Here is a 23,219-nt window from a genome sequence, read left to right as displayed (position 1 = left end):
GGTGGGGTGGGGTAAGGGTGCGGTAAGGGTGGGGTAAGGGTGGGGTAAGGGTGGGGTAAGGGTGGGGTGGGGTAAGGGTGGGGTGGGGTGGGGTAAGGGTGGGGTGGGGTGGGGATAAGGGTGGGGTGGGGTGGGGATAAGGGTGGGGTGGGGTAAGGGTGGGGTGGGGTGAGGATAAGGGTGGGGTGGTGGGGATAAGGGTGGGGTGTGGGGAGGATGGCATGCCGGGGTTGGCGTGCGGGGGTGTAACGCGGGGGGGCGCTGTGGATGGTGGCGGGCGGGCGGGCGGGCTGGGGGTGCAGGCTGGGGGTTGGGTGCGGGCTGGGGTGGGTGCGGGCTGGGGGTGCGGGCTGGGGGTGCGGGCTGGGGGTGCGTGCGGGCTGGGCGTGCGGGCTGGGGGTGCGTGCGGGCTGGGGGTGCGTGCGGGCTGGGGGTGCGTGCGGGCTGGGGGTGCGTGCGGGCTGGGGGTGCGTGCGGGCTGGGGGTGCGTGCGGGCTGGGGGTGCGGTGCGGGCTGGGGGTGCGGTGTGGACTGGGGGAGCGGTGTGGACTGGGGGAGCGGTGCGGGCTGAGGGTGTGGTGCGGGCTGAGGTAAGAGCTAAGCTTCCCCAATCTTTGCAAGCGTGACAAGCAAAAGCGGCATGTTGCCCTCAGGTTACCAAACAGTGAGACGAATCTTTGTCCATCACACAGTCCCGGCAATGGCGGATGTTCATTCTGTGGAAGCAAAAGGTAAAAAACGGGCATGTACATGTGATCACCCCACCAAACTTGATCACCCCACCAAACTTGATCACCCCACCAAACTTGATCACCCCACCAAACTTGATCACCCCACCAAACTTGATCACCCCACCAAACTTGATCACCCCACCAAACTTGATCACCCCACCAAACTTGATCACCCCACCAAACTTGGCACCCCACCAAACTTGAGCACCACGCTACGCCGGTGTTGGTATAGCAGTAGTAGGTATCAGATCAACAGCAAGCAGTCCATGTACATTTTCGTAGCCAGTCTACAACTTCGATCCCATGTCAGTAAACTTTATTACGATGAGGTAGATGGCATGCATGCATGTTTCACCTCGTTTCCAAGAAACGAACGTAAGTTTCCATGCAGCTGGAGTTACAAAACCTACACGGACCGGAACTAATTGTCTTAGTTGTCTAAATAACTACACCTAAATTCAGTTATTAGTAGTTGGTAGTTGCAATTGGTTCCCACCAGCACTCTAGATAGTGGCCCTAAGTGGATGTAGAGGAATGTGTGCAGTACATGTACAGTGTACTGAACAACCCGTCATAAGTGTAGCTCAGTTTGTTAGCAGAGATACCAGCCGACTAATGAGAACAGTAAACATGTATATATAAATTAATTAATTAACACGTTTCACTACTACAAGATACGAGAGCACTACCATAATTATTCTAATTATAGCGCCTCTAAATAATAATTATCAATCTAAATGGCTCTCCACTTTTTTGGAGGGAGCTTCGGTAATTAGAGTCCTAGGGCTCATTGTAAAATGTAAGATACTACACTACTAGAAAAAAAGAAAAACATGTTTGGTGCACCCTAAAGTGTGCTGTGCACATCTTCAAATACATGCAGCTGTTCCTCAATTACCATGTAAAAGCTGTTACAGGATACAGTAGTGAGGCGCCATTTTAAGCAATCACTCAAGACCTTGGAAATAGTTAATTAATTAAGTTAAGGGCCTCTAAAAATAATTTTGTTTCCAAAAAGACGCTCTAAATTAGGGCTTAATAAATAATTACAACTACAGATAGCGCTTCAGTAAGAGGGATGCTCAATTAGAATAATTACCGTACCCGTTTCTGCAAATTAACCGACATCTTCCAAACCACTGATTAAAATTCTACACAGTATTAAGTTAACAGAGATACGTCTTGCTCATACTCATAACGGGTAGCGAATTGGTGCATGAACAAGAGCCGCCATATAAGCTCTATCAACAAGTCTTTTCTGATGCTTTGCAGGAGCCACTTAGGCTTCTTGGAACATTAATTCTCGGCTTTGGGAGAAAATAGCTACTGACAGGCCATTATGGACATTGACGTGCAAAACTGCCATTGACCAATTTGAGCAATATCACTGTAACCCTATTCAAACGACAAACCAGAAAAGCAGGCAGTCATCAAAGCACCCAATACATTTGTAACATCTGTGGTCGCATATGCGGATCTCGTATTGGGCTGTTTAGTCAAATGAGATTTGTCGAAATCGACAACTCAGTCCATCATCACATTCACTCATAATTGTTGTCACATTCTATACCCAACACCTCACAAACAAAGTATCAAAAGAATATAACTATTAGGTATCTAGTCAATAATAATTACATACCAATTCACAAATACTATACATGTGAATAGAAACCAAAAGCATAATATTTCTATTCAATAAAAAAAGTTACAGCGTACTAGCGACTATTTCAATAACACAAGGTGTCAAGGAACTAACTTTACCTCTCAATATTATACAAACATCATCACACACGCATACAAAACAATAAATTTCAAGAAATACAATCTAGAATACAATAGCACTTTGTACAACAACAATCTAGGTTGCCTACTCCATTTACTTATCTGGTGAGCGTCTTTGCCAACGTGGAGACTCACTCACACCTTCAGCAGCTAACTCTTGAGCCACCAAAACAGACTTTAGACTTAGAATTTCACTCTCCAGTTGTTTAGTGTATTCGTCTGCCTCACTACACTGTTCCTGCAGACTTGAAATTGTTTCCAAGAGAGCCTGCTTGCCCAATTGAGCCGCTTGAGCAACCTGTTTAAGAGCAGCCACCTCATCTGACAGCTGCTTCAACGACTGCTTCAAGGCATCGTTCTCCTGCACAACCCATTCGTGTTCTCTGTTGCTGGTTCCTTGAGAAACATCTAATAGAGAGCGTCTATTTTCTTCCCCTTGCGTTTTCCTCTCACCACTACTACAACCATCACTACATGGTAATTCTGTCGTTGTTTCAACATCAACCAATTTGCAATGATGCTTTTCCTCACCAGTTGCATGAGTATCACCTCTGTTGCTAACGTTTGAGCTGCGTTTTCCTTCACTTCCGTCTGTTAGTTCATGACTAATATTGTTAATGACAAAAGCTCCATCTGTCCCACGTGTTATCTTTACACTGTCCACTTGAAAAACCAGTGGAGTTGGTGAGTAGGTCAAGTTACGAGAAGAGTACTTCAAAGCCATGCTGGCATCAAACTCTGGAATTCTAACAGCAAATCGAGAGTTTTCCACCTGAACATCAAGAGGCAAAATGGCAGGAACAGGAATAACTTCATCATCAATGAAATCAACCATTGCAAGTGCAGTAGGAAGCTGTAATTCACCGTTCATTCCATTTACTTTTACACAAGCAAGGCAGTCAGCTTCTTGTTGGCCACAAGTAAGTACATGAAAGCGCACAGCTAGCTGTGCTTTCTCTTCACTAGGACTAACAGCAAACTCTACAGCTCTCCGTCTTCGTTTGTGTTCAAGATCCATAAGATATTGAGCACTCAGTTGATCTTCTTTCAACCAAAAATCTGGTGACTTCACTTTCAGCACAGTTCCTCGTTTGTCAACTTGGCAGTGAATCTCTGTCTCTTTCAGTCGAACTTCCACTACTGTCACTGTATCTAACAAATTATTAGAATGTTGAGTTGACAAAATGCTTGAAACTTCCATTGATGGTACTGCAGCATCACTTATGTAGTAAGTTGTTTCTGAAGCATCAGTTGGCAAGACAACAGGTTCCGACTTATGATTGTTCGGTACTTCATTACTCTTACATAGCAAACTTCCACCATTCAACTCTTCTGAGACTTCTGTCTGATCAATATTTTTGTGAGTACGCGATACAGATAATGGAACATCTGATGCAAAAAAATTGGATGATGGCAGCTGCTGCAAAACTAAATACGAATCAATTTGACAGTCCTTTTGTTTAGAAAATTCAGTAGTCGAATGGCTCTGTAGCTGCCCCAAGTCGCTAAAGAAGCCAGAACCACTACTCATAGCTGATTCCTGACTAGAGAGAGAAGTAGATGATCCAAGTTCAAAAGGATTAATGATTTCATAATCTGCCACTAGATCTTTTTCCTCACTTAGCTGTGGCTTTGTTACTGTAACAGAAGGCACCTTGTCAGGTGTACAGATGGCATCTTGAATACCATGGCTAAGAACAGGAAGAGAAGACGACACCTCAGATGATGACTGAAAATTGGATTCCACCCGAACATCTGAGCTGGAATGAGACACAGTCCAGGCATCCTTTGAGATGTTAGCACTACACTCTGCAGACACACTGTGAGCAACACTGTGATTACCAGAATCACTAGACTCTTGAGAAGGACCTACATCACATTCTTGAGCTACTTCACCTATCCTATTTCCTTCCTTTACAAGAGAAGACATACGTCCTTGTTTCATGTTGTTGTTCTTCTCTACATTGTTTGTTGACTCTTCCACTGCAGGTGACTGTCGACTATCAACACCATACAAACATTGTGACTGTGAGTCACGCTGAAGTTGTTCCTGTGGTGGAACAATGGAGACGTGGATATCACGAAGAGATGCAACTATGGATACCTTCGTGTCAATTAGCACATTCTGTTCCTTGTTTTCACCATCTTCTTTGACAAGCAGCTCCGAAGCATCGACCAAAAGCTTCTGTAGCAACTCCTGCAGTGAATATAAAAACAAATACTCACTATGATTTAATCGAGCCAGAACAAGGTCTGTGATCTTGATAATGACATAAATGTTAGCCTCAAATTCCATCTTTCTATCTTTGCCTTCATTTGAAAATGGAATAGCAAGCCATGCACTGACAGGAACAGAGCCAAGAAACAATTCTGGTCTGACTTGTTCACCATCCTCTTTAGATACAGGCAGAAACTGAGCCCAACACTGATCAACAGTAAATGACCAAACTATTGTACTCCTGGCAATCTCTCTACTAGCAATTTCTGGAAGAGGTGTTAAATCATCTTTGTGGCTTGGAAATTCAGAAGATGTGTCACCGCAAAACAGATTTCCCCGAAAGTCTTTTAACGTAGTAATCAAATCTTCAACAGCAGTGTCGCTGTTGCCATTTTGACAACAGTTAGTTGCAGTAATCTTTGCTCCTTGTATCTGTACAGCAGCTGGCAACTTGCACCCTGAAACTGCACTTGATGTTGAGGGAATGCTGATCTGCACAAAACAGAGTAAGACAGTACACAAAAAAAAACAATGTAAAACATATACTGTAGGAAGGAGGAAATCACACCGAACATCAACTGCAACATCTTTTCCCTCGTTTTTTCGCTTCCTCGCTCTAGCACTGAGCTGAGCATTCTGCAACAGACATAAGAATACAAGTTTGCATAATCCCCACAGTAGAGCATAAAAATACCTACCAAGTCAGTTTTCTCTAAAAATGTGTCATAAATTGATTTGAAAAATGACACAAGCCACAAACAAACTTCAGAATCGATTCTCAACTGAACAGGATTGGCACTGAGAAAGCAGTTAGGACGAGGCACTAAACAACCAATTGCAAATATATTATAATGTACTATAAATATACAAAGCAACCAACATGTCTGACCATCAGGTGAACACTTTGCTTCATAAAAGTATTTTGTATAGTCAACTTGAAATGAGCTTCCATTATTTGGCAACTGCTGGATAACATTCTCAGAAGAAAGAAATGGTGACTGGGTTCGTTGACCTTCAGCCGTAGCAAAATATTGCACGTTAAAGTCACCACACCCGAGTATAAATGATGATTCTAACAAGTGCTTCCAATTAACACGCTTCTTATAAGTAGCTACAACAAATAAACATCAAAAATAAATTAACAGACATTTCTAACAACACACACCATTGATCTTTTCCGCTTGCTTCTTCAAAAGTGAAAAAACCCACGCTGCCCTCTCCTCGGTGTGTCTGTTGTTGGTTGGCCAATGTAAACGAGGTAACACAGTCGGATGGTTTGGATGAAAGTCAACAAATAATCCATTGCATAATAACTGCATAGAGCCGCATGCATCCTCTGAAGCACGATTTGCCTTGGAGTCATCATATAGCTGTACATGCAAACAACCAAGGCGAAGATGATGGGATGTCTCTCTAATATACCATGAATACTGAACTGATGAATCTACATGCTGAAATTTCTGATACGCCGAAGGCTCTTCTTTGTTTACAGGAACAGGTGAATCATCCTTTGAAGAAACAGCTCCGGAATAAAACGAGTGGTTTCTCTTGGCATGTTCTGTGGCACACTGACTGATGTCCAACAGCTTTTGGGCAAAGAGCACAGCCTCATTCAGTTGAGACAATGTCAATACCCACAGCAAGTATTCATCCAAGACAACACTGAGTCGACCACATTCGACTCCACAGTCAGACAGTCTCTTCCTCACTGTAATCTGCAGCTTACCCTGACTTGTAATAAGCCTTAAAGGACTAACTTTAGAATCCATATGAGCTGCTCTTGTTGACAAGAACTCAACTTTCAGATTCTGCCACACTACTTGTTTGAATGTAGTTATCATGTTGATATTCTCCTGAGCAATCCTTGTCTTGCTCAGTTGATCAGCCACCCAATTAGGATTTGTGCTGTGAACATCCAACTGAGACACTTCCACATTGGCAATAAAGCCAGGAGACAGGAAACTAATTGCTATTGAATTAATAGTAACTTGCATTCCATCAATAACTTTGGCAGTGAATCCATATTTGCCAGAGCTAAACAACAATACTAATCATGGAACAAGTTTTCCTTGTTTCTCCTACTAACATTCATCTATCACATTCCATCTAGAGATAAAGTATACAAAACATTATCATAATCTTTCCTGAATACTGATATTTACGAGTCTCTTGCTTGACACCACATGCCTCTTCTGGCAGGTTTCAGGAATGGAGTTGTGGCAGTGTTTAGTGTCGTATAGTAACTTAGCTAATGGTGCCACTCATTAATATCATTAATATTAACGCTAATATTACATCACTAAATTACATCACGCTTGACGGACGTTCACATATTACTAGTATGACGTCATAAACAGACTATGAGCAACACAAAGCAAATCATTTCATATAGTTGCAGCAAACTATCCTGATCTTCTTACCGCCATACAAGCAATTTGAGAAGTCACAGTTCAATCACCTGTCCATACCCTATCAGCGGTGGGTCAGTGCCACTTTGTACTGTTGCCATGGAAACAAAATCCTGCCGTTAATTAATTTTCTAACACAATCTTCAAACTACAATTGAGCATGTCTACATACAAACGTGCTAATACTGTGGCACCCACGTGTGCTGGCCGGTGTATTTATGCACACGGCCACACCATACTTTCCTACCTCCGTTTTCCCAGATCGGCTTTTATTCGTTCGTCTTCACCTTCACAAGTTTCCATTTGTACGACAAGTTTGTCGATATGCTAGATTAATAACAAGTTGCAGTAAACCATTACAAGCACTTTGGTGACCAGCCACCATCTCAATTGTCTAGCTCATGACACCATCCTCTCACCACGTGAATTGGCTTGCTCCCAAGATGTGCCCAATGAACCTTCAACTTCACTCTGTTACACGTACATTCCGTCAGACGGAGCCATAATGGCAACTCAAGCAAGGAAGTCAGAAAGCGCTCGTCCAACTTCAAGTCGCGCAGTTCGCCTTCACCTCTCAACGTGTGAAGTTCAATTTGCTCTGGTTTCAAACTCTTCGTGAATCTACACAACAGACATCATCTACAGCGACGGCGCACGAACAAATAAGCGGAAGTTAGGAGAAGATCGAAAAAAATTGGTCACGTACAAAAGCCTAGACATCACTAATTTAATCTATTACAACTTCTCCCTTAGTATTACTTTGCTAGCTCCTTCAATAACTTTTTCTTGATGAGACCAGCCATCCCTCTATGGCAGTCGAGAACGCTGCCCGGATAATCAAACCACAAACGTGAAGGCCCGGATGCACAGGCGCAAGTCTGGTACACGAGGCTACAATTTTGACACACAGTTTGATATCGCATTTCTTGCAATAGTGTCTACCAATACCACTACAGTTCAATAGGGTAGGCAGTTCCAAGATTTCTGCCATGGTGATACACTTTGATGTTACAGCGATGCTTGTCCACAGTCACCACGTTGTCTCCACTTTGGCCACACAAGAACAGGACTGTGTAAATTGCCATTTCAAATTCGGGACTTGTTCCAATAAACGTGCTGCCTTCGGGTTTTGTTTCCCTCTTCCAACTGAACTGTATGGTCAGTAGACGAGTGTCAGGTCCTTCAGGCTACAGTCAACAATCAATATTACACTTTTACGTAACAATAAATATCATTACATAATTACTAGTTGTACGGTATCCGTAGGCGCCTCGCATTCGTGAGTAACACGTCCAACGGAGTTTTCAGACCGTCTACTGAAACGCCGAGTCCTAGCTAGACAATACGTATTTGTTGAAACCCTAGCTGTCATGGAAGTAAACATGCAAACTTTCTATAGCTAGTAGTTTAGATTACGTCTAAAGGACTGGTATAGGTAGTCGTCGTTTTGCGATAGTGATCAAGACAATTGAAACGTACAGTCTAGGTATGCACTCAGTTCCGTTGTAACGCCAGTTGTATGGTATTTACTGACATAGAAATTGATATCAGCAAACATTGACTATCAACAGATGCAGCATAGTGTAGTAAAGGATTGATCATACTGACGTGTGAATAGTTGACTGTAGGTGGCATTCAACTCCTGAAGGTGTTTCTTGGTTGTCACGTACACACAGTCCCTAGCTACAATACAAAAGGATGGGGCGACGAAAGTTCATAAAGCGTTTTTGCCGCCGTTTGGTCACTTGCACGAATCGTTCTTAGACTCATCTGTAGTCGGACACGAAAACGATTTTTTAAGGTAGGTCCTATCATGAAACTTGGTCGTGGGGAGGAGAAATTTGAGATTTGTGTACACACACACACACACACACACACACACACACACACACACACACACACACACACACACACACACACACACACACACACACACACACACACACACACACACACCAAAAGCTCGATGGAGACCATGCAGGGCCACGCCCATTTCTATTGTGCGACCCGGATTAGAAGCCTCGCTACGCTCGGCGATCATGTACATACATGTACTGCATCCAAGCAAGTGTAAATTACCATTTTCCAGCATGCATATGCCACGTGGTCAAATTTTTGCATTATTCGGGCTCGAAATGTAGGTCGTCAAGTCGTCATTTGACGAGTTAAATTTTACAACCGACGACTAACGTTCTAGTCTAGGTCGTCAAATGACGACTAGCTAGAGCAGACCAACGCTAGTCTAATTTGTAATGGCTTTCTCGGTATGCAGGCGGATAACTGTACTGTACTGAAACATGTCGCGTCGCTTTGACGCTCACATTCGGACATTTGTCGTACAATAACATGTACGAGTAGTACTGCCAGCAGCGCATTGACAAACTGCTCATATCCCCAATAATGAAACAGGGCGTGAAAGAGCCATCTCGGTATTCCGACAAAGTAAAGGCATGAGTTCGACATGGTAAATCCTGTAGGTCGAAATAGGTAGATTTCATTTTAGAAACTGACAATTTCCGCAATGTGATGTGGAAGTCTACTAAAACTTTTAGTAGTTGAAACCCTGCCTTGTTTTGACAAAGAGGTGGTATGCGTGTAATCGCTAATTCAATTAGCTATCACTGTCGTCTTCCTTGTCTCCGTGAAGATGTCTAGCTCTGCAAAATCTAGCACATCGTATCCATCGGCTCGGCGGTAATGTGTGTGTCGGTTGCATGCCATTGTGGGAATACTGCACTGTATGCTTGCACTGAACTGAATTCTAGAAGGCTGTACATAATGGCGGCATACCACTAAACACCATGCTTGATATCAACACGACGTCCTAGACTAAAAATTTTGACGACCTAAAAATTTTGGAAACTCGTCAAATGACGACGACTAGTTGGACCGATTTTTCGAGCCCTGATTATTAGAATTGCACATGCTCGTCAATTGAATAATTAAACAAACACATGCAGGCAGCGCTACATGTTTCACACATTTTTGTGCTGTACACTTTAATAAGCCATTAATTATTTATTATTGTTAATAATTTGTTGTCTTCTAACTATGTTATCATTATAATAGATCACCTCTTTGTTCAAAATATAGCCTTTGTAGTCAACAGCGCCACACTTTTCTTGTTGATAATATTGAATCCAGTTGTGAAATCCAATCACTTCATTTCGTCCTCTTCCTTCTCCTCCTCGACATTCACCAACAAACACGTGCTCGAATCCAGAAGAATCAAGACAGCCCGACGCTCTTGTTCTCCTGTAGAGCTTAAACCAAATGTCGTATAGTTGCCTCTTGAAGCCTTGCTCATCGCTGGGGGATTTCTTCTTCCCTGCAAGAAAACGGTGGGCCTCTTTCATTGGTTCAGTCTCCATAATGGCATCGATGAAGGTCCAATTTTCTCGTTCTTCTTCGGGAGTCACCGTCTCGGGAACAGTCGTCTCGCGTTCGTAGTTGTCAAGAAGAGCAATGAAGCTCCTATAGGTGGGTCGTCGTAATGCCTCGTCTGTAACGTAAGTGAACAAAGGCTCACGCGCGTGATCACGAGTCCAGAAACGTTTTGTTCCTCCTTGCAGATTGATTTCATAGTCTCGTCCGGGTGTAAGCCTGTTCTTGTCCAAGCGCCAGAGTTGTGTAAAAAGGCGAGACAATTCAGGATCTTCGTCCGGTAGGTTGTGACCCCTTGACAAATCGCAAGACATTATGTTTACCGGTCTTACATAGACGGCAAACTTCGTATTCTGTTTCATTACCTTCTAGCCATTTTACTTGCCAATAAGCGCCTTTGGAACAGCAACTACGAGCGGATCTGACGAAGGTCCGGAGAAAACTCCCACATAAAAATTGTCCCTACTGTCTGTTCCCCATAAGTGTGAACTTTGAAAATCTTTGACTTTCGCTATGATCTCGGTATCGTTAGAAACCGCTAGGTCTGGCGTTTTGTTTATCAAATTATCGAAGCCCTTCCTATAGAGGAAACGGAAAAATAGTACTTGTGCATATCAAAGACAAACGGGTGGAGCAATGGCTATTATCCAATTATCTTGTAAGACCAACGGATCAGCAAGCACGTGTATTCACGATAACTGCTGATAGCAATGCCCGTCGCTATTGGCTCTCCATTAATGCATTTGTAACTGAGTAGTCAATTGCTCTTACCGTCTGATATCACATTTCGTTAGCGTGTGAGCTACACCTACTACTGTCTATTCCCCGTAAGTGTAAACTCGGAAGTGAGTAATGAAGTAGAGGTCACACCAGGTGTGCTCATTAGAGCACTAAGAGCTGCTCCAGTTGGACCATGTTACACCAATTATCTTAAATGGTTCCAGTTGCTGATCCGTTGTCTTACAGATAATTGGATAATAACCATTGCTCCACCCGTTTCTCTTTGATATGCACAAGTATTATCCTTCCGTTTCCTTTGTAAGAAGGGCTTAGATAATTTGATAAACAGAAATGCCAGACCTAGCGGTTTCTAGCGATACCGAGATCATCGCGAAAGTCCAAAAACAACGGAGATATTGATGATTTTCAAAGTTCACACTTATGGGGAAGTTAGCCTTGGAGTTCGGCTCGCGCTGGGCAGTCTGGGACTCCGAAGCTATTCTTTGCGATGGCAGGCTAAGACCACCTTTCTTTCTCAATATCTAAATAATCAATCTATTATCATATCTTTTGTTGGATATGTTTAGAACTAATGGTAATTATTTCAAATTTGCTCCCACGTATAGAAGAGAGTGTATTTGTTATCAGTCTGTGACTGCAGGTTCACGTGACCAGCTTACTACCTATGCGCAGTTTTCTCCATGCCGTATCTACAGAATCCATAACTCCGGCATTGCAGCTTGTCATGATACCTGCTTTGTTCGAAAGGTGAGTAGGACTCGTTACACTCGCGAATGGTTTTCTCGTAGAACTAGCGATCTAAACAGAAACAGACTCAGCAGACCGATAGTAGATTAGAGGCGTAGGACTGAAAGCATCAAACACTGTTACAACTGAGGAGGCACTGCCATACAGTATACTTTCTGTTTAGTTATTAGCTACACATGGCCAAAATCAAACTTGAAAATCAAAATCAAATAGTGAAGTGGCACGTGTCCCTCCGGCGCCCAGGGGCGGATTCAGGATTTTTGGATGGGGGTTCCGTGACGTCACAAAGATTAGGATCAGCCACGCCTCCAGATATAAATTAGCTATTTAATCATCTATACCATAGAACGGAAGTATGCGTTAATTAATGAATCTACAGTACCGAACAATTCGAATTGATTTTGCAAGCCTACATGTCTTTCGCTAGAGAGACAAATGTTACCGCTCTTTCTTTTCTTTCGAGAAAAGCTTCTATAGATCAACATATATGGTTTCATGAAATTGTGATGTTGTGACCATCAAATATATTTTCATGAGATGGAAAATATCTACTTTGAAACATTATCATTGCAAGGAAGTAACGAAGTGGTGGTGTTCGAGATGGCCAAAAAGCCACGGTTTGATTTCAACTAGCCCTTTCAGCCTTCACGTCCCGGAAAAGTGGAGGTGCGGCTCAAACAGAGCCGTATCCGCCACACCTTTTTTCCTGGCTGCAAACCTGAAATGCCTTGATTTTACAGAAAGAAGCCTTCGTAACGTTTCTTAAATGTCTTGGCAACTTGAAGTCTGAAAGGGCTAGCTTCTTTCAAGCGACGACTTTCTAGAACAGCCAAACAAAGATGTCAACTGACGTGCGAAGCCGTTCAGCACGCTCTTCCATGTGCTGAATTGGTGCTTTGTGTCCGATGTTCGCGCCTAGTAGGCTGCAAAAAGAGTAGGAGTACCGTACGACTCACTCGTACTGTCCGACTGCTGGTACGCGGTCATCGCCGCGTGATGACGTCACATAGAATTTTAGAGGGTTTCACGGAAACCCCGGAAACCCCTCTAGATCCGTCAGCTGGCGCCTCTGCAAGTTCCTATGCTTAGGCTTATAGGCAAACTACGCATTGATCTGTCTTACCGTGTGTTCCAACAAAGCCTGCGTATGTACCTGGTCAGAGTAAGGCTCAGTCACAGTGAGTCTGACTCAGTGGTTATATGCTGTATTACACTGTAAAGCTGTCGTGCAGTTCACTCTCTGAATAGCGTGCCAACAATTTAAGAATTTGCATGACAATCTAATATATAAAGCTCAAATTGTCTGTCTGTCTGTCTGTGTGTGTGGTGTGTGTGTGTGTGTGTGTGTGTGTGTGTGTGTGTGTGTGTGTGTGTGTGTGTGTGTGTGTGTGTGTGTGTGTGTGTGTGTGTGTGTGTTCGTGTTCGTGTTCGCGTTTGGTGGCCACGTCTTTTGTCCGTTCGGAACCGAAATCGGCACGCACACTCGGCACGCACAGGGGAAGGTTTGCGTAAAAGAATTAAAAAATTATGCACCAGGTCTCCTCTCGAGGGATCGACCCACGCGTAAAATTTCTCGACGACGCAAACGCTACACATTCCAGTTCATTCGAACACACGCCCATACCAGTCCTGTGTAGACTGTATGCATCGTCGTCCTTCCCAAAGCTTCGAGCAATCGAATATCTCTTGCCGACGAAACTTACTCTTCTATCGCTTTCGTTTCTCTCTCTCCAAATTCTGATTGCATTTGCACCGAATCCAACCTACACGTTTCTGCAGCAAGCGCTACACGGGGAGTGTGTCGATTTCTATCGAAACAAGCGCGAAGAGCAAGATTCGAATTCATTCAGTACATCCGGGACCTCGCAACAAAGATTGCACGTAACGTGTCCACAGACCTATCTTTACACTACAGTATCTTGCCCGTACGAAGGACGGGCCATGGATCCTAGTATCTTATAATATCGTGTGTTAATCAATAATGGTCCAGCTGTGTTTAACTGGTAGAGTTCTTGAGAGGCAAGACAAGGATAGTTCGCCTGCAAAATTGCAATGTTTGAATCAGGAGGATGCAGACAGAACTATCCGTCAGAGTCAAGCCTTTCTGTCTTGCATCCAAGCCGCAAGAAGGTTTCAACAGGTGTGGCAAGCAATATGGATGTCGCTGCTCCTTCTAGTGATACGGAGGGGAATCTGATTGATCTAGGATTCCTTGTAAAGGCCTCAAGTGGTTCTATGCTCCACTCGAGGAAGCTAGATGAAGAATTGCCTGACAGCAAGAAGATGCAGTTTCTTCAATCACATTGGAAACCCTTTCCTTCTTTCCGCCTTCGCTTTTATCAAGTGACAAAGAATAAGAAAAGCTGGACCGTCAGTTTTCAGCACTCATGGCTGGAGAAGTTTCCCTGGCTGGTGTACAGCAAACTCCTTGATGGAGGAATCTGTAAGTTCTGCATACTCTTTCCTGAGCAGCCAGGTAGAGAAGGCGCCAGGGGTGCAAAGCCCGGCGTTTGGCCTTATCGCCTTACCATGGACCGTATACAAAAGCTCTTGGAAAGAACGGTGTCCTTGTTCCCCACGCAGAGAGTGACATGCATCATGGTGCAGCTCTACGAGCAGACCTTTTTCAGGTTGAATTTTGAAAATCCTTCAGCCAGAGTAGATTCTCGAATAATGTTGAAGGCAGTCGATCAGCAAGAGGAAAACAAAACAGTTCTCAGGGAGATTGTTAGTGCTGTTGAGTTTCTAGCTAAGCAAGGCCTACCTCTTCGAGGCCATCGTGACGACAAAGTTGATTTTTCTAATGAAAATGTCAACCGAGGTAACTTCATAGCCACACTACGTCTCCTATCCAAAAAACGCCGTCCTTCAAAGACATCTTCAGTGCCAGAAAAATGCTCAGTATACCAGCAAGACTATTCAGAATGAAATCTTGAATATCTACGCTTTCAAAATCAGGGAACGCCTGACAAAACCCGTCTGAGAAAATTTTTTACCGTTCACAATTATAGCTGATGAAGTGACCGATCCTCATGCCAGCCAGGAAATTCTTGGAGTCTGTTTGAGATTTGTTGACTTGTCCGCTCCAGAAGATCCTCATATACAGAAATGCTTTGTCAGTTTCTTGTGCTTACAAAGAGCCACGGCGTGCCGTCTATAATAACTTCGAAGATTCTGGAATTGCTTTCCCATGAGTCATTGTCTCTCGATCCATCCAATATCCGTGGACAGGCTTATGATGGACCGTCCATGATGTCATCCGGAATTAGTGGTGTACAAGCCAAGATCAAAGAGAAGTGTCCATTGGCCCTGTATACGTATCGCACTGCTATTGCCATTGCCTTAGTTTGTATATAGTTGCCTCTCGTAAAGTGCAAGAGGTAAAAAAACGTCATCGAGGTCATGAATGAATGTTTCCTTTTCTTGGAACATAGTCCGAAGAGGCAGCGCATGTTTGAGCTAACAGTAAGTATGTACCTGCCGGAATCAGCTCTCACTAAACTTCAGGGACTCTAAAATGCGTTGGACAGAGCGTCATACGTGCTTCGACGTCTTTTAGAAATGTATGAAGCCCTTGTTACCTTCTTAGACGCTATTTTGTCCCCTCCAGATTATCCAGACTTAGAATCAGAATCTGCTGATGGAAGTTGGAATTGGGATAGAGACACTAGAGTTAAAGCACAAGGTCTTAAAGCTGCATTGTGTTCATTTCAAACGGTTGCAGTATTTACAATAACTAAGAACATTCTTGATGAAGTGAGAGACCTGGCAGCGAAACTACAGACTCGTGACCAGGATATCTTTGTTGCGTACGGAATGGTTCACTCAGTAACTGAAAGAATTGAGGCAACAAGGCAAGATATAGACAACCGCTTTGATATTCTGCGACTCGCAGACAGTGTTGGATCGGTTGAATCTGTTCCAAGAAAAACGAACTTACAGCGAAACTGAAACAATACACCTAGTCAGAGCCCGACTGAGCACTACAAACGATCTGTTGCGATACCCCTCCTAGACTTCCTGCTTCTGCAGCTGCACGAACGATTTAATTGTGATCAAGATAATATCCAAGCATTGTTGTGTCTAGTGCCTACGCTTCTGGTTCGTTCTGATGTTGACCCAATGGAAAGAGTAGATGGAATGTTGCACTGGCAAACCGATCTTCCATTCTCGAAGTCTCTAAGAAGTGAAGTGAGAAGGTAGCAGTCAGTATGGCAAGGTAAATACCAGGAAATGCAAGAAAGAAGGAAAAAAGGGCAAGAGTGCACGAAGGCCATCCCAACAACCTTCTCATGGCCTCGGGAGCCCGTGACTCTCAGATGTATCCAAATGTTCATCGTCTGTTATCGATAGCATGTACACTGCCTATCACAAGTGCAGAGGCGGAGAGGTCATTTTCTCTACCGATGAGACTAAAGACTTATGCAAGAGCTACCATGGCAGAAGAGCGTCTTGCCGACCTAGCAGTTATCGCCATGCATTACAAAGAGCGGGTACCAGTAGACGAAGTTTGCCACGCTTTTGTACAAAATCATGCACGGAGATTGTTCCTTACGTCTTTGTTTGAAAGAGATATAACTGCACCATAATTTCCTTAACGTTTATGTAGCAGCAGTATAGGCATGATGCTGCAGTTAGATTCTGTTAAACAGTTTTGATGATTTAGAGTGTTTATAGCATGCATGATACATGCATTGCTAAAGATATGTTGCCATAGTTGTTGCCATTTACGTTAGCTAAGCTCTATGTAAGCTATTATTTGCACTTCTGACAATACAAGCGTAATGACTGAAGTGGGCGTGGTCTATCCAAACCTGCAACCCCCTCTTTTGAAAAATCCTGGATCCGCGCCTGCTTTGTCTTCCTTTTCGTACTTGGAGGAATAGGTAGCGCATGCAAAACAACTTCTAGTCGCTTAGGGTGTCGTACGTTGCATGCATTGAACGAGTAGACTACAAAGCCTGGTATTTGCACTCAACGCAGAGCGACGTGTAGAGCTATGATTGGCGTACATTGCCGTCGACCTTTGGTTGGCCTCTGTGGTAAACTTTGAGTCTAGCGATCTTAGAACGAGAGACAGACAACGAGAAGAGCTGGAAAGAGTCAACCTGTTGTTTGTAGACTTGGATGGCACTTGCGTCAGAGCGAAATTACATTAGCAAAGAGCCAATAGCGACGTGCATCCCTATCGAGGATGCACAAACATTGAACGGCATCCTGATTGGAGGATAGAGTCGGCAGTTTGTTTGAGTGGCGAATTCGCCGCGAGGGGAGGCTGGACTCTCGAGCCTACTACAGTATTTCCCGCCCAATTATCCGGTTGGGGCAAGCAATTATCCGACTCAGTCAATCAATTATCCGGTTGGGGCAAGCAATTATCCGCTTCAGACAACCAATTATGATGAATATCCGGTTGGGGCAACCAATTATCCGACTCAGCCAATCAATTATCCGATTGGGGCAACCAATTATCCGATGTTGCTCTGGCAAGCTGTACACTTCGCGAATGAAACTCTCACCTTGCATCGCTGGTTAGTTGTTCAGTGTTTTGGGTCTCATTCAAAACTCTCTCTGATGCAGATTGATAGCATCGTGGGAAACGCTATGACAATTAAGCTACTACACATGTGAATGTGAGGATCCAGCTGCAGCGCGCCGTAACCGAACAGCTCTGCTGTCTTTCTTTTCGCATCAGTCTCGTTGACTCGAGAGAAAAGACCACTGCACCACCGACACTCTCAGCTTCGCGCCCTCGTCCAATTCTGAGTGAAACAAATTCACAATCGCCTAGCGATCGACCTGGAGAGTTTAGAGCTACGTAGACTGTAGACGTAACATGTACTTTATCAACGTGTGTTTGAGTAGCGTGGTTGTTAATTCTGCCGAGTTCTACAGTACATATTCTCTCTAATTTTGCTTGCATGTTCAGCTTTACGGTGAGTACATGTTAGCTAGAAAGCGCGTTAACGCCTAGAGCACCCGCTAAGTCCTCTAGTGCGTCAGGACACAAATCTAGCAGAAGTTACCATCTTGCTGTGACAAGAGTCTGACCCTCGCTGCAACGACTGCAACTGCGCCATGTCTCTGTGTGGTCATTCGCGCTGGTGGGCGATAATTAATTATCAGACAATTACTGATGATTTTTCCTCCGCGATTAATTAATAGCGAAAACAAGAATTACCCTGTTTACTGGTGCAGCAGTACGGCAACAACATCCGTCAGTACGCGCTTTATTCCTGTAACCAGCTGTTCCATATATCTACACTGCTCCTAATTAAAACCATGAGTCGGATAATTGGTTGCCCCAATCGGATAATTGATTGGCTGAGTCGGATAATTGGTTGCCCCAACCGGGTAATTGGTTGTCTGAAGCGGATAATTGGTTGCCCCAACCGGATAATTGATTGACTGAGTCGGATAATTGGTTGCCCCAACCGGATAATTGGGCGGGAAATACTGTAGTAGAGTCAGAGCCGTATATACGGCTCTGAGTACAGTAAACAGTACGGTAGACAGTACAATCTCAGGAACTTGAGAGTTCATCATCCTTTGCAATTCATGATCCCCTAATATAATACAGATCATGAACAAGCCCATCCACTTCTCAAGTTCAGGCTCCAAGGAAGACCACAGCTGATGATAACATGCCCTAGTTTCGAGTAACCAGACCCCTTCCGCCGCGTCATCCTTCCGAGCGAAATTAATTAATATTAGAGCCACTTATACTCAACTGTGGTCAGTCATATTGTCCACTCAAAAAAAAAGAAAGAAAGAAAGACAGAAACGAACGCTCATTATGAAAAAGAGGCTTCATGAATAGCAAGCTGTAGTCAGATGCAAACATAAATGTCTACTAAACAGTTAGTTATGGTCATTACATTTTTTCTAATTAACTTAATTCCTGTTCACTCAAACTTTGTGATCTGTCCTCTGCACTAGATTGATATCTAGATAACCTTGGATTATCAGTCAGCCTTCTTGTAATAGTCCTAACAGCATTCACTGACAGGGCAGTCTTCTCACTAAGATAAAATGTAAATAGGTGAAACGCCAGCTCGTCAGCGTGAATCTCTCAGGAATTTGTTGAGCCAATCAGCAGTCCTTTGGGACACCAACAATAGGTGACCTAACAATCCTGCGCACTATGACAGAAAAGCCAAGATGTGGTAAACATCCATTTTACGGGCAAACTGTCATCAGACTGAGAAGCGCAAAGTAACGTTCAGGTACTAGTTGTACGCGTTTGTTACTTTTTTTACAGAAGAATCACAAAACAAACGAATTCATCGTTCTTCAAGAAGCCAAGGGGCCCAGGAGACCGCACCGTTGCATGCACACCACCAACATGTCATCCGCGGATCTTCAAGAGAGCAATATGTTTTAATTTATTAACTTCCAGGGATACAAGAGTGCTATACATGCAGAATTGAGAAATAACGTGGATAACAAGCCCGCTCCATGCAAGAATTGCGCAGCTGTCACGCATGTGCATGCATGTGCTGAATTCAAAGTAGTGTGGGACATTGATGGTATTTAGTTAGTTATCACATTGATAAACCCATGTGTTTTCAAAGAATTACCGTTCTTAGCAACAATTAAGCTAATGATTAATTAATGATAATGACAATAAATAGACAAAAATTAATAAATTTACATTGATATTTACAATAAATACACACATGGACAGACACACACACACACACGCGCGCGCGCGCGCGCGCGCGCTCGTAGCTCTGAAGCGACGGTGCTAACACAGCTTCATTTACTAGTACACCATTACAAGCACTTTGGTGACCAGCCACCATCTCAATTGTCTAGCTCATGACACCATCCTCTCACCACGTGAATTGGCTTGCTCCCAAGATGTGCCCAATGAACCTTCAACTTCACTTTGTTACACGTACATTCCGTCAGACGGAGCCATAATGGCAACTCAAGAAAAGGAAGTCAGAAAGCGCTCGTCCAACTTCAAGTCGCGCAGTTCGCCTTCACCTCTCAACGTGTGAAGTTCAATTTGCTCTGGTTTCAAACTCTTCGTGAATCTACACAACAGACATCATCTACAGCGACGGCGCACGAACAAAGCGGAAGCTAGGAGAAGATCGAAAAAAAATTGGTCACGTAAGCTCTTAGACATCACTAATTTAATCTATTACAACATCTCCCTTAGTATTACTTTGCTAGCTCCTTCAATAACTTTTTCTTGATGAGACCAACCATCTATGGCAAACAGTAGCCTCGCCCCAGACGCAGTGTGGATTGCAGCCCCGGATGCGCCGCCATCATCACTACGTCTGGTATGGTACCGCCTTACTGGGCGGGAGTAAGAATGTAAATCAAATTCCACAGCACATGTCATACCAATGTTAAGGTAATCCGGGGTAACTCCGACCACACTTTGACAGTTTCCCGGCTGTATCCACGAAGAACTAGGCTCTGGATGTGAAACACTGTTATCGTGAAGAGCAACTTCTACTTATTGTTTTCTTGCGTTGCAATGGACTTACGGCTGCTAGTTACTATACAGTAGACTCGGGAAGTTACTCGCATGCATATCTCTGAATACCCAAGGGCGGGGCAACTCCGATCACTCCTCTGCGCGTCATTTCTGCTGCTGCAAGGTACACGTTGGTTACATGATTATGATTTAATAGTTATACTGAACACTCTTAATCAGAAACTGAGCTAGTAGCTATGTGCAGGGTAACGTGTGGACGTGCTACGTACAGTGCATCTACTCGCGCTAGCCTTACTCTGATTGATTCTGATATATGTACATTTAGCTGCATTTGGAGCATGTCCAAGGGTCCTCGTCTTCTGGAAGCTCTGAAAGCCCAGCACAATCGTAGTGATACCACCGCCAACAGTGTTCACAACCCACCCAATCTTCTTGCCTCTCATTGCTGTCGTTGTCGAACAATCCTCCGCATCCCTGGCACTTGTTTTCATCTCTTTCTTCTGTTACTGCAGTTTTTCGTTTGCCTTGGCGTGCAGGTTGCTTTCCTTTTTTTTGCTTTTGCCAGTCTTTGCTGTTTTCTTTCATCTTGTGCTTTTATTCTAGAGTACGCCTCATGACTTGTTATGACTTCTCCATAGTATGCCAAGTCTACACGAGCAGATGGCTTTGGCCGTGGTGGTGGAATAGGCGTTCTTGTTTTCTGGAACAACTTGGAGAAGTGGTGTCTAAGCTGAAGTTTGATTGCAGGAGTGGTAGCTGCTGTCGGAGAACGAGGGCTCTTGCATGGTGTTCGTGTAGTAACGGCATCTGCTGGACTAATTTTTGCTTGAGGAATGGCTGCAGCTGATGGCTTTGGATATAAACCAGCTCCTCGAAATGCACCTTGAAATTGGTGTGGTTTCATGGATGTGTCTGTCAGCTGTTTTAGTAATTTGGGAAAAATTGTTTTACAGACACCTTGTCCCCTTGTTCTTCGTTTATAGTCGGTCAGAATTTTCTGCCAATTTTTCTTCATGGGAGCAAACACGCCTACATCCAGAGGTTGTAATGCGTGCGTGGTATTTGGAGGCAGGGTTACGAGAATGATGTTGTATTTTCTTGCCACATTGATGACATCCAAGTTGATGTGTGAATAGTGTCCATCGAAAAACAAGATCACGCTGGGGCTAGTATCATCTGTGAAGTCTGAGTCATCACTACGGTCACTGACAAGACTTGGTTCTGTTGTCGTCAGTGTAGTAGATGGCTCTTCATTTTCTGCAATCAGTTTCATCTTCTTGAGCACTGGTATGAAGCCTTTTACAAACCAGCTGTAAAAGTTTTGTTTTTCCATCCACCCGCTGGCTGATACTCCATACATTGCTTCAGTAGGGCCACTAAGGGTCCAGGTATGATACAAGTGCTGAGCTTTATATAGAATATAGGGAGGGATTTTGTCTCCATTGGCATTTCCACCCCAATGGACAGTAATGTATTCACGTCCACTCCCTGCCATGGTCTCATATACAGACTTAGTTCCTCTCCTAGCTAGGACCATTCTAGATGAGGAGGCTGTAGCAAAAGCGGTTTCATCGCAGTTCCAAATTCTTTTGGACAGCTCTTTCTTACTCAGTTTAAACAACCCAGCCTTCCTGTAGATCTTCTCAACAAATTCCATCCAACCCTCAATTCTCTCTTTGGTCAATGCCTTAGCACGTTTCTTTGACAGATGTTGTGGTTTCCTTTGACTCAGTGCACTCTTCCATCGCTTAAAGAAGCCAACAAACCAGTCAGGACCAGGTAAATCATCAGGAAAAGGATTTTCTCTAGCATTTGCTCTAAGGTAATCTGAGATGACGTTGCTGAGACTTGATCTATCAAGGGGAAACCCCATCTCTTGCAGCACAATGCAACATTGCACTATTTCTCTCTCTTCCTGGTAAGTCAAGACTGTTGGCCGTCCACCGTATCGCGTTTTACTGACTCCCTTGTGATGATCGCGAAGGGTTGAGTAGGGAGTGCCTTTCTCAGGGCTTCGTCAGAGAACTTGTTCTTAATTCCTTTAGGTTGATAATGTCGTACCATTATTGCAAAGTAAACGAATAAAGCAGATCAGAACGCAAGCGAAGTAAGTCTACGACTGTGACAATGTGATCGAATTTTGGACTCTAAAGGAAGGGCAACGGTGCGTTTTGTCTGCATCAACGTATTTAGTGGTAGAGTGGGTTGCACAAAATAGCATTTAGTCTTTTGGATTGTCTCTAACAAGAAAGTTTTTGGACCGCAAGTTCCGCTACCTAGGTCGTTCTCACAACAAACAAGCCGTTTGAGACACAACGGCAAGGACTTAGTGGTTATGTCACTGCCTGCTAAAACCACGAAGGGTCGTCTACTTACGTGCTGTAATGGGAAAGGCGTACGGTTTTCTCATCAACAACGCTGAGCGGTTTACTGTCACGTGATCGGAGTTACCCCGTGATCGGAGTTACCCCGTATTATCTTATTAGCTAGGAACTGAGCTTTCGATTGGACTTTGACGTTGTTCTAGCCTTTGTACTTGTCAATATTGCGATTTTAGGCCGCTGTCAAGCGTTAGTAAGAGATTGCAGCTACGTTAGAGAGCGTAGCGGGGAAATGGCACTTGCAGTGCATCATACGCCTTTGAACGCGTACACAGGTTCTCAGTTGAAGCTGCAATGCGTCTTATGCTTCTACTGCAATGCTTCTACTACTACGCCGACAAAGAACACTTGTAACTGACACTAATCATG

General features: G+C 43.9%; 3 protein-coding genes across 3 annotated transcripts; all 3 read right to left on the bottom strand.

The window, feature by feature from the left end:
* Positions 1 to 2,474: 2,474 nt before the first annotated feature.
* On the bottom strand, positions 2,475 to 8,062 carry LOC134186303 (bridge-like lipid transfer protein family member 3B). The gene is made up of 8 exons (XM_062654230.1): positions 7,899 to 8,062; positions 7,559 to 7,760; positions 7,387 to 7,466; positions 5,897 to 6,765; positions 5,621 to 5,842; positions 5,430 to 5,554; positions 5,278 to 5,367; positions 2,475 to 5,223 (listed from the first exon to the last, which is right to left on the bottom strand). Exons 1-8 carry the CDS (start codon positions 8,060 to 8,062, stop codon positions 2,608 to 2,610), a joined length of 4,368 nt encoding a protein of 1,455 aa, XP_062510214.1. The 3' UTR covers positions 2,475 to 2,607.
* On the bottom strand, positions 8,050 to 11,018 carry LOC134186304 (uridylate-specific endoribonuclease B-like). The gene is made up of 3 exons (XM_062654231.1): positions 10,889 to 11,018; positions 10,214 to 10,817; positions 8,050 to 8,326 (listed from the first exon to the last, which is right to left on the bottom strand). The coding sequence occupies exons 1-3, from the start codon at positions 10,897 to 10,899 to the stop codon at positions 8,090 to 8,092; spliced, it is 852 nt and encodes a 283-aa protein (XP_062510215.1). The 5' UTR covers positions 10,900 to 11,018; the 3' UTR covers positions 8,050 to 8,089.
* A 9,726-nt stretch (positions 11,019 to 20,744) lies between these two features.
* LOC134186751 (uncharacterized) lies at positions 20,745 to 22,896 on the bottom strand. Its single transcript, XM_062654797.1, has one exon. The coding sequence runs from the start codon at positions 22,340 to 22,342 to the stop codon at positions 20,957 to 20,959; it is 1,386 nt and encodes a 461-aa protein (XP_062510781.1). The 5' UTR covers positions 22,343 to 22,896; the 3' UTR covers positions 20,745 to 20,956.
* Positions 22,897 to 23,219: the final 323 nt, after the last annotated feature.

The sequence above is a fragment of the Corticium candelabrum genome, chromosome 11 (assembly GCF_963422355.1).
Source record: "Corticium candelabrum chromosome 11, ooCorCand1.1, whole genome shotgun sequence".
Classification (NCBI taxonomy): Eukaryota; Metazoa; Porifera; class Homoscleromorpha; order Homosclerophorida; family Plakinidae; genus Corticium; species Corticium candelabrum.
This window is presented reverse-complemented; position numbering and strand designations above follow the sequence as displayed.

What these genes read in the sequence shown, in the direction of transcription:
- LOC134186751 (XM_062654797.1), bottom strand. Translation starts at nt 22,342, where the DNA reads ATGGGGTTTCCCCTTGATAGATCAAGTCTCAGCAACGTCATCTCAGAT.
- LOC134186303 (XM_062654230.1), bottom strand. Translation starts at nt 8,062, where the DNA reads ATGCGATATCAAACTGTGTGTCAAAATTGTAGCCTCGTGTACCAGACT. An exon ending in GCCGATCTGGGAAAACGGAG is followed by an intron (nt 6,766 to 7,386) that starts GTAGGAAAGTAT and finishes ATTGTTGTTTAG; the next exon opens with CTCTGGCAAATATGGATTCA. An exon ending in TTTTAGAGAAAACTGACTTG is followed by an intron (nt 5,368 to 5,429) that starts GTAGGTATTTTT and finishes TGTCTGTTGCAG; the next exon opens with AATGCTCAGCTCAGTGCTAG.
- LOC134186304 (XM_062654231.1), bottom strand. An exon ending in GCTATATTTTGAACAAAGAG is followed by an intron (nt 8,327 to 10,213) that starts GTGATCTATTAT and finishes TGTTGACTGTAG; the next exon opens with CCTGAAGGACCTGACACTCG.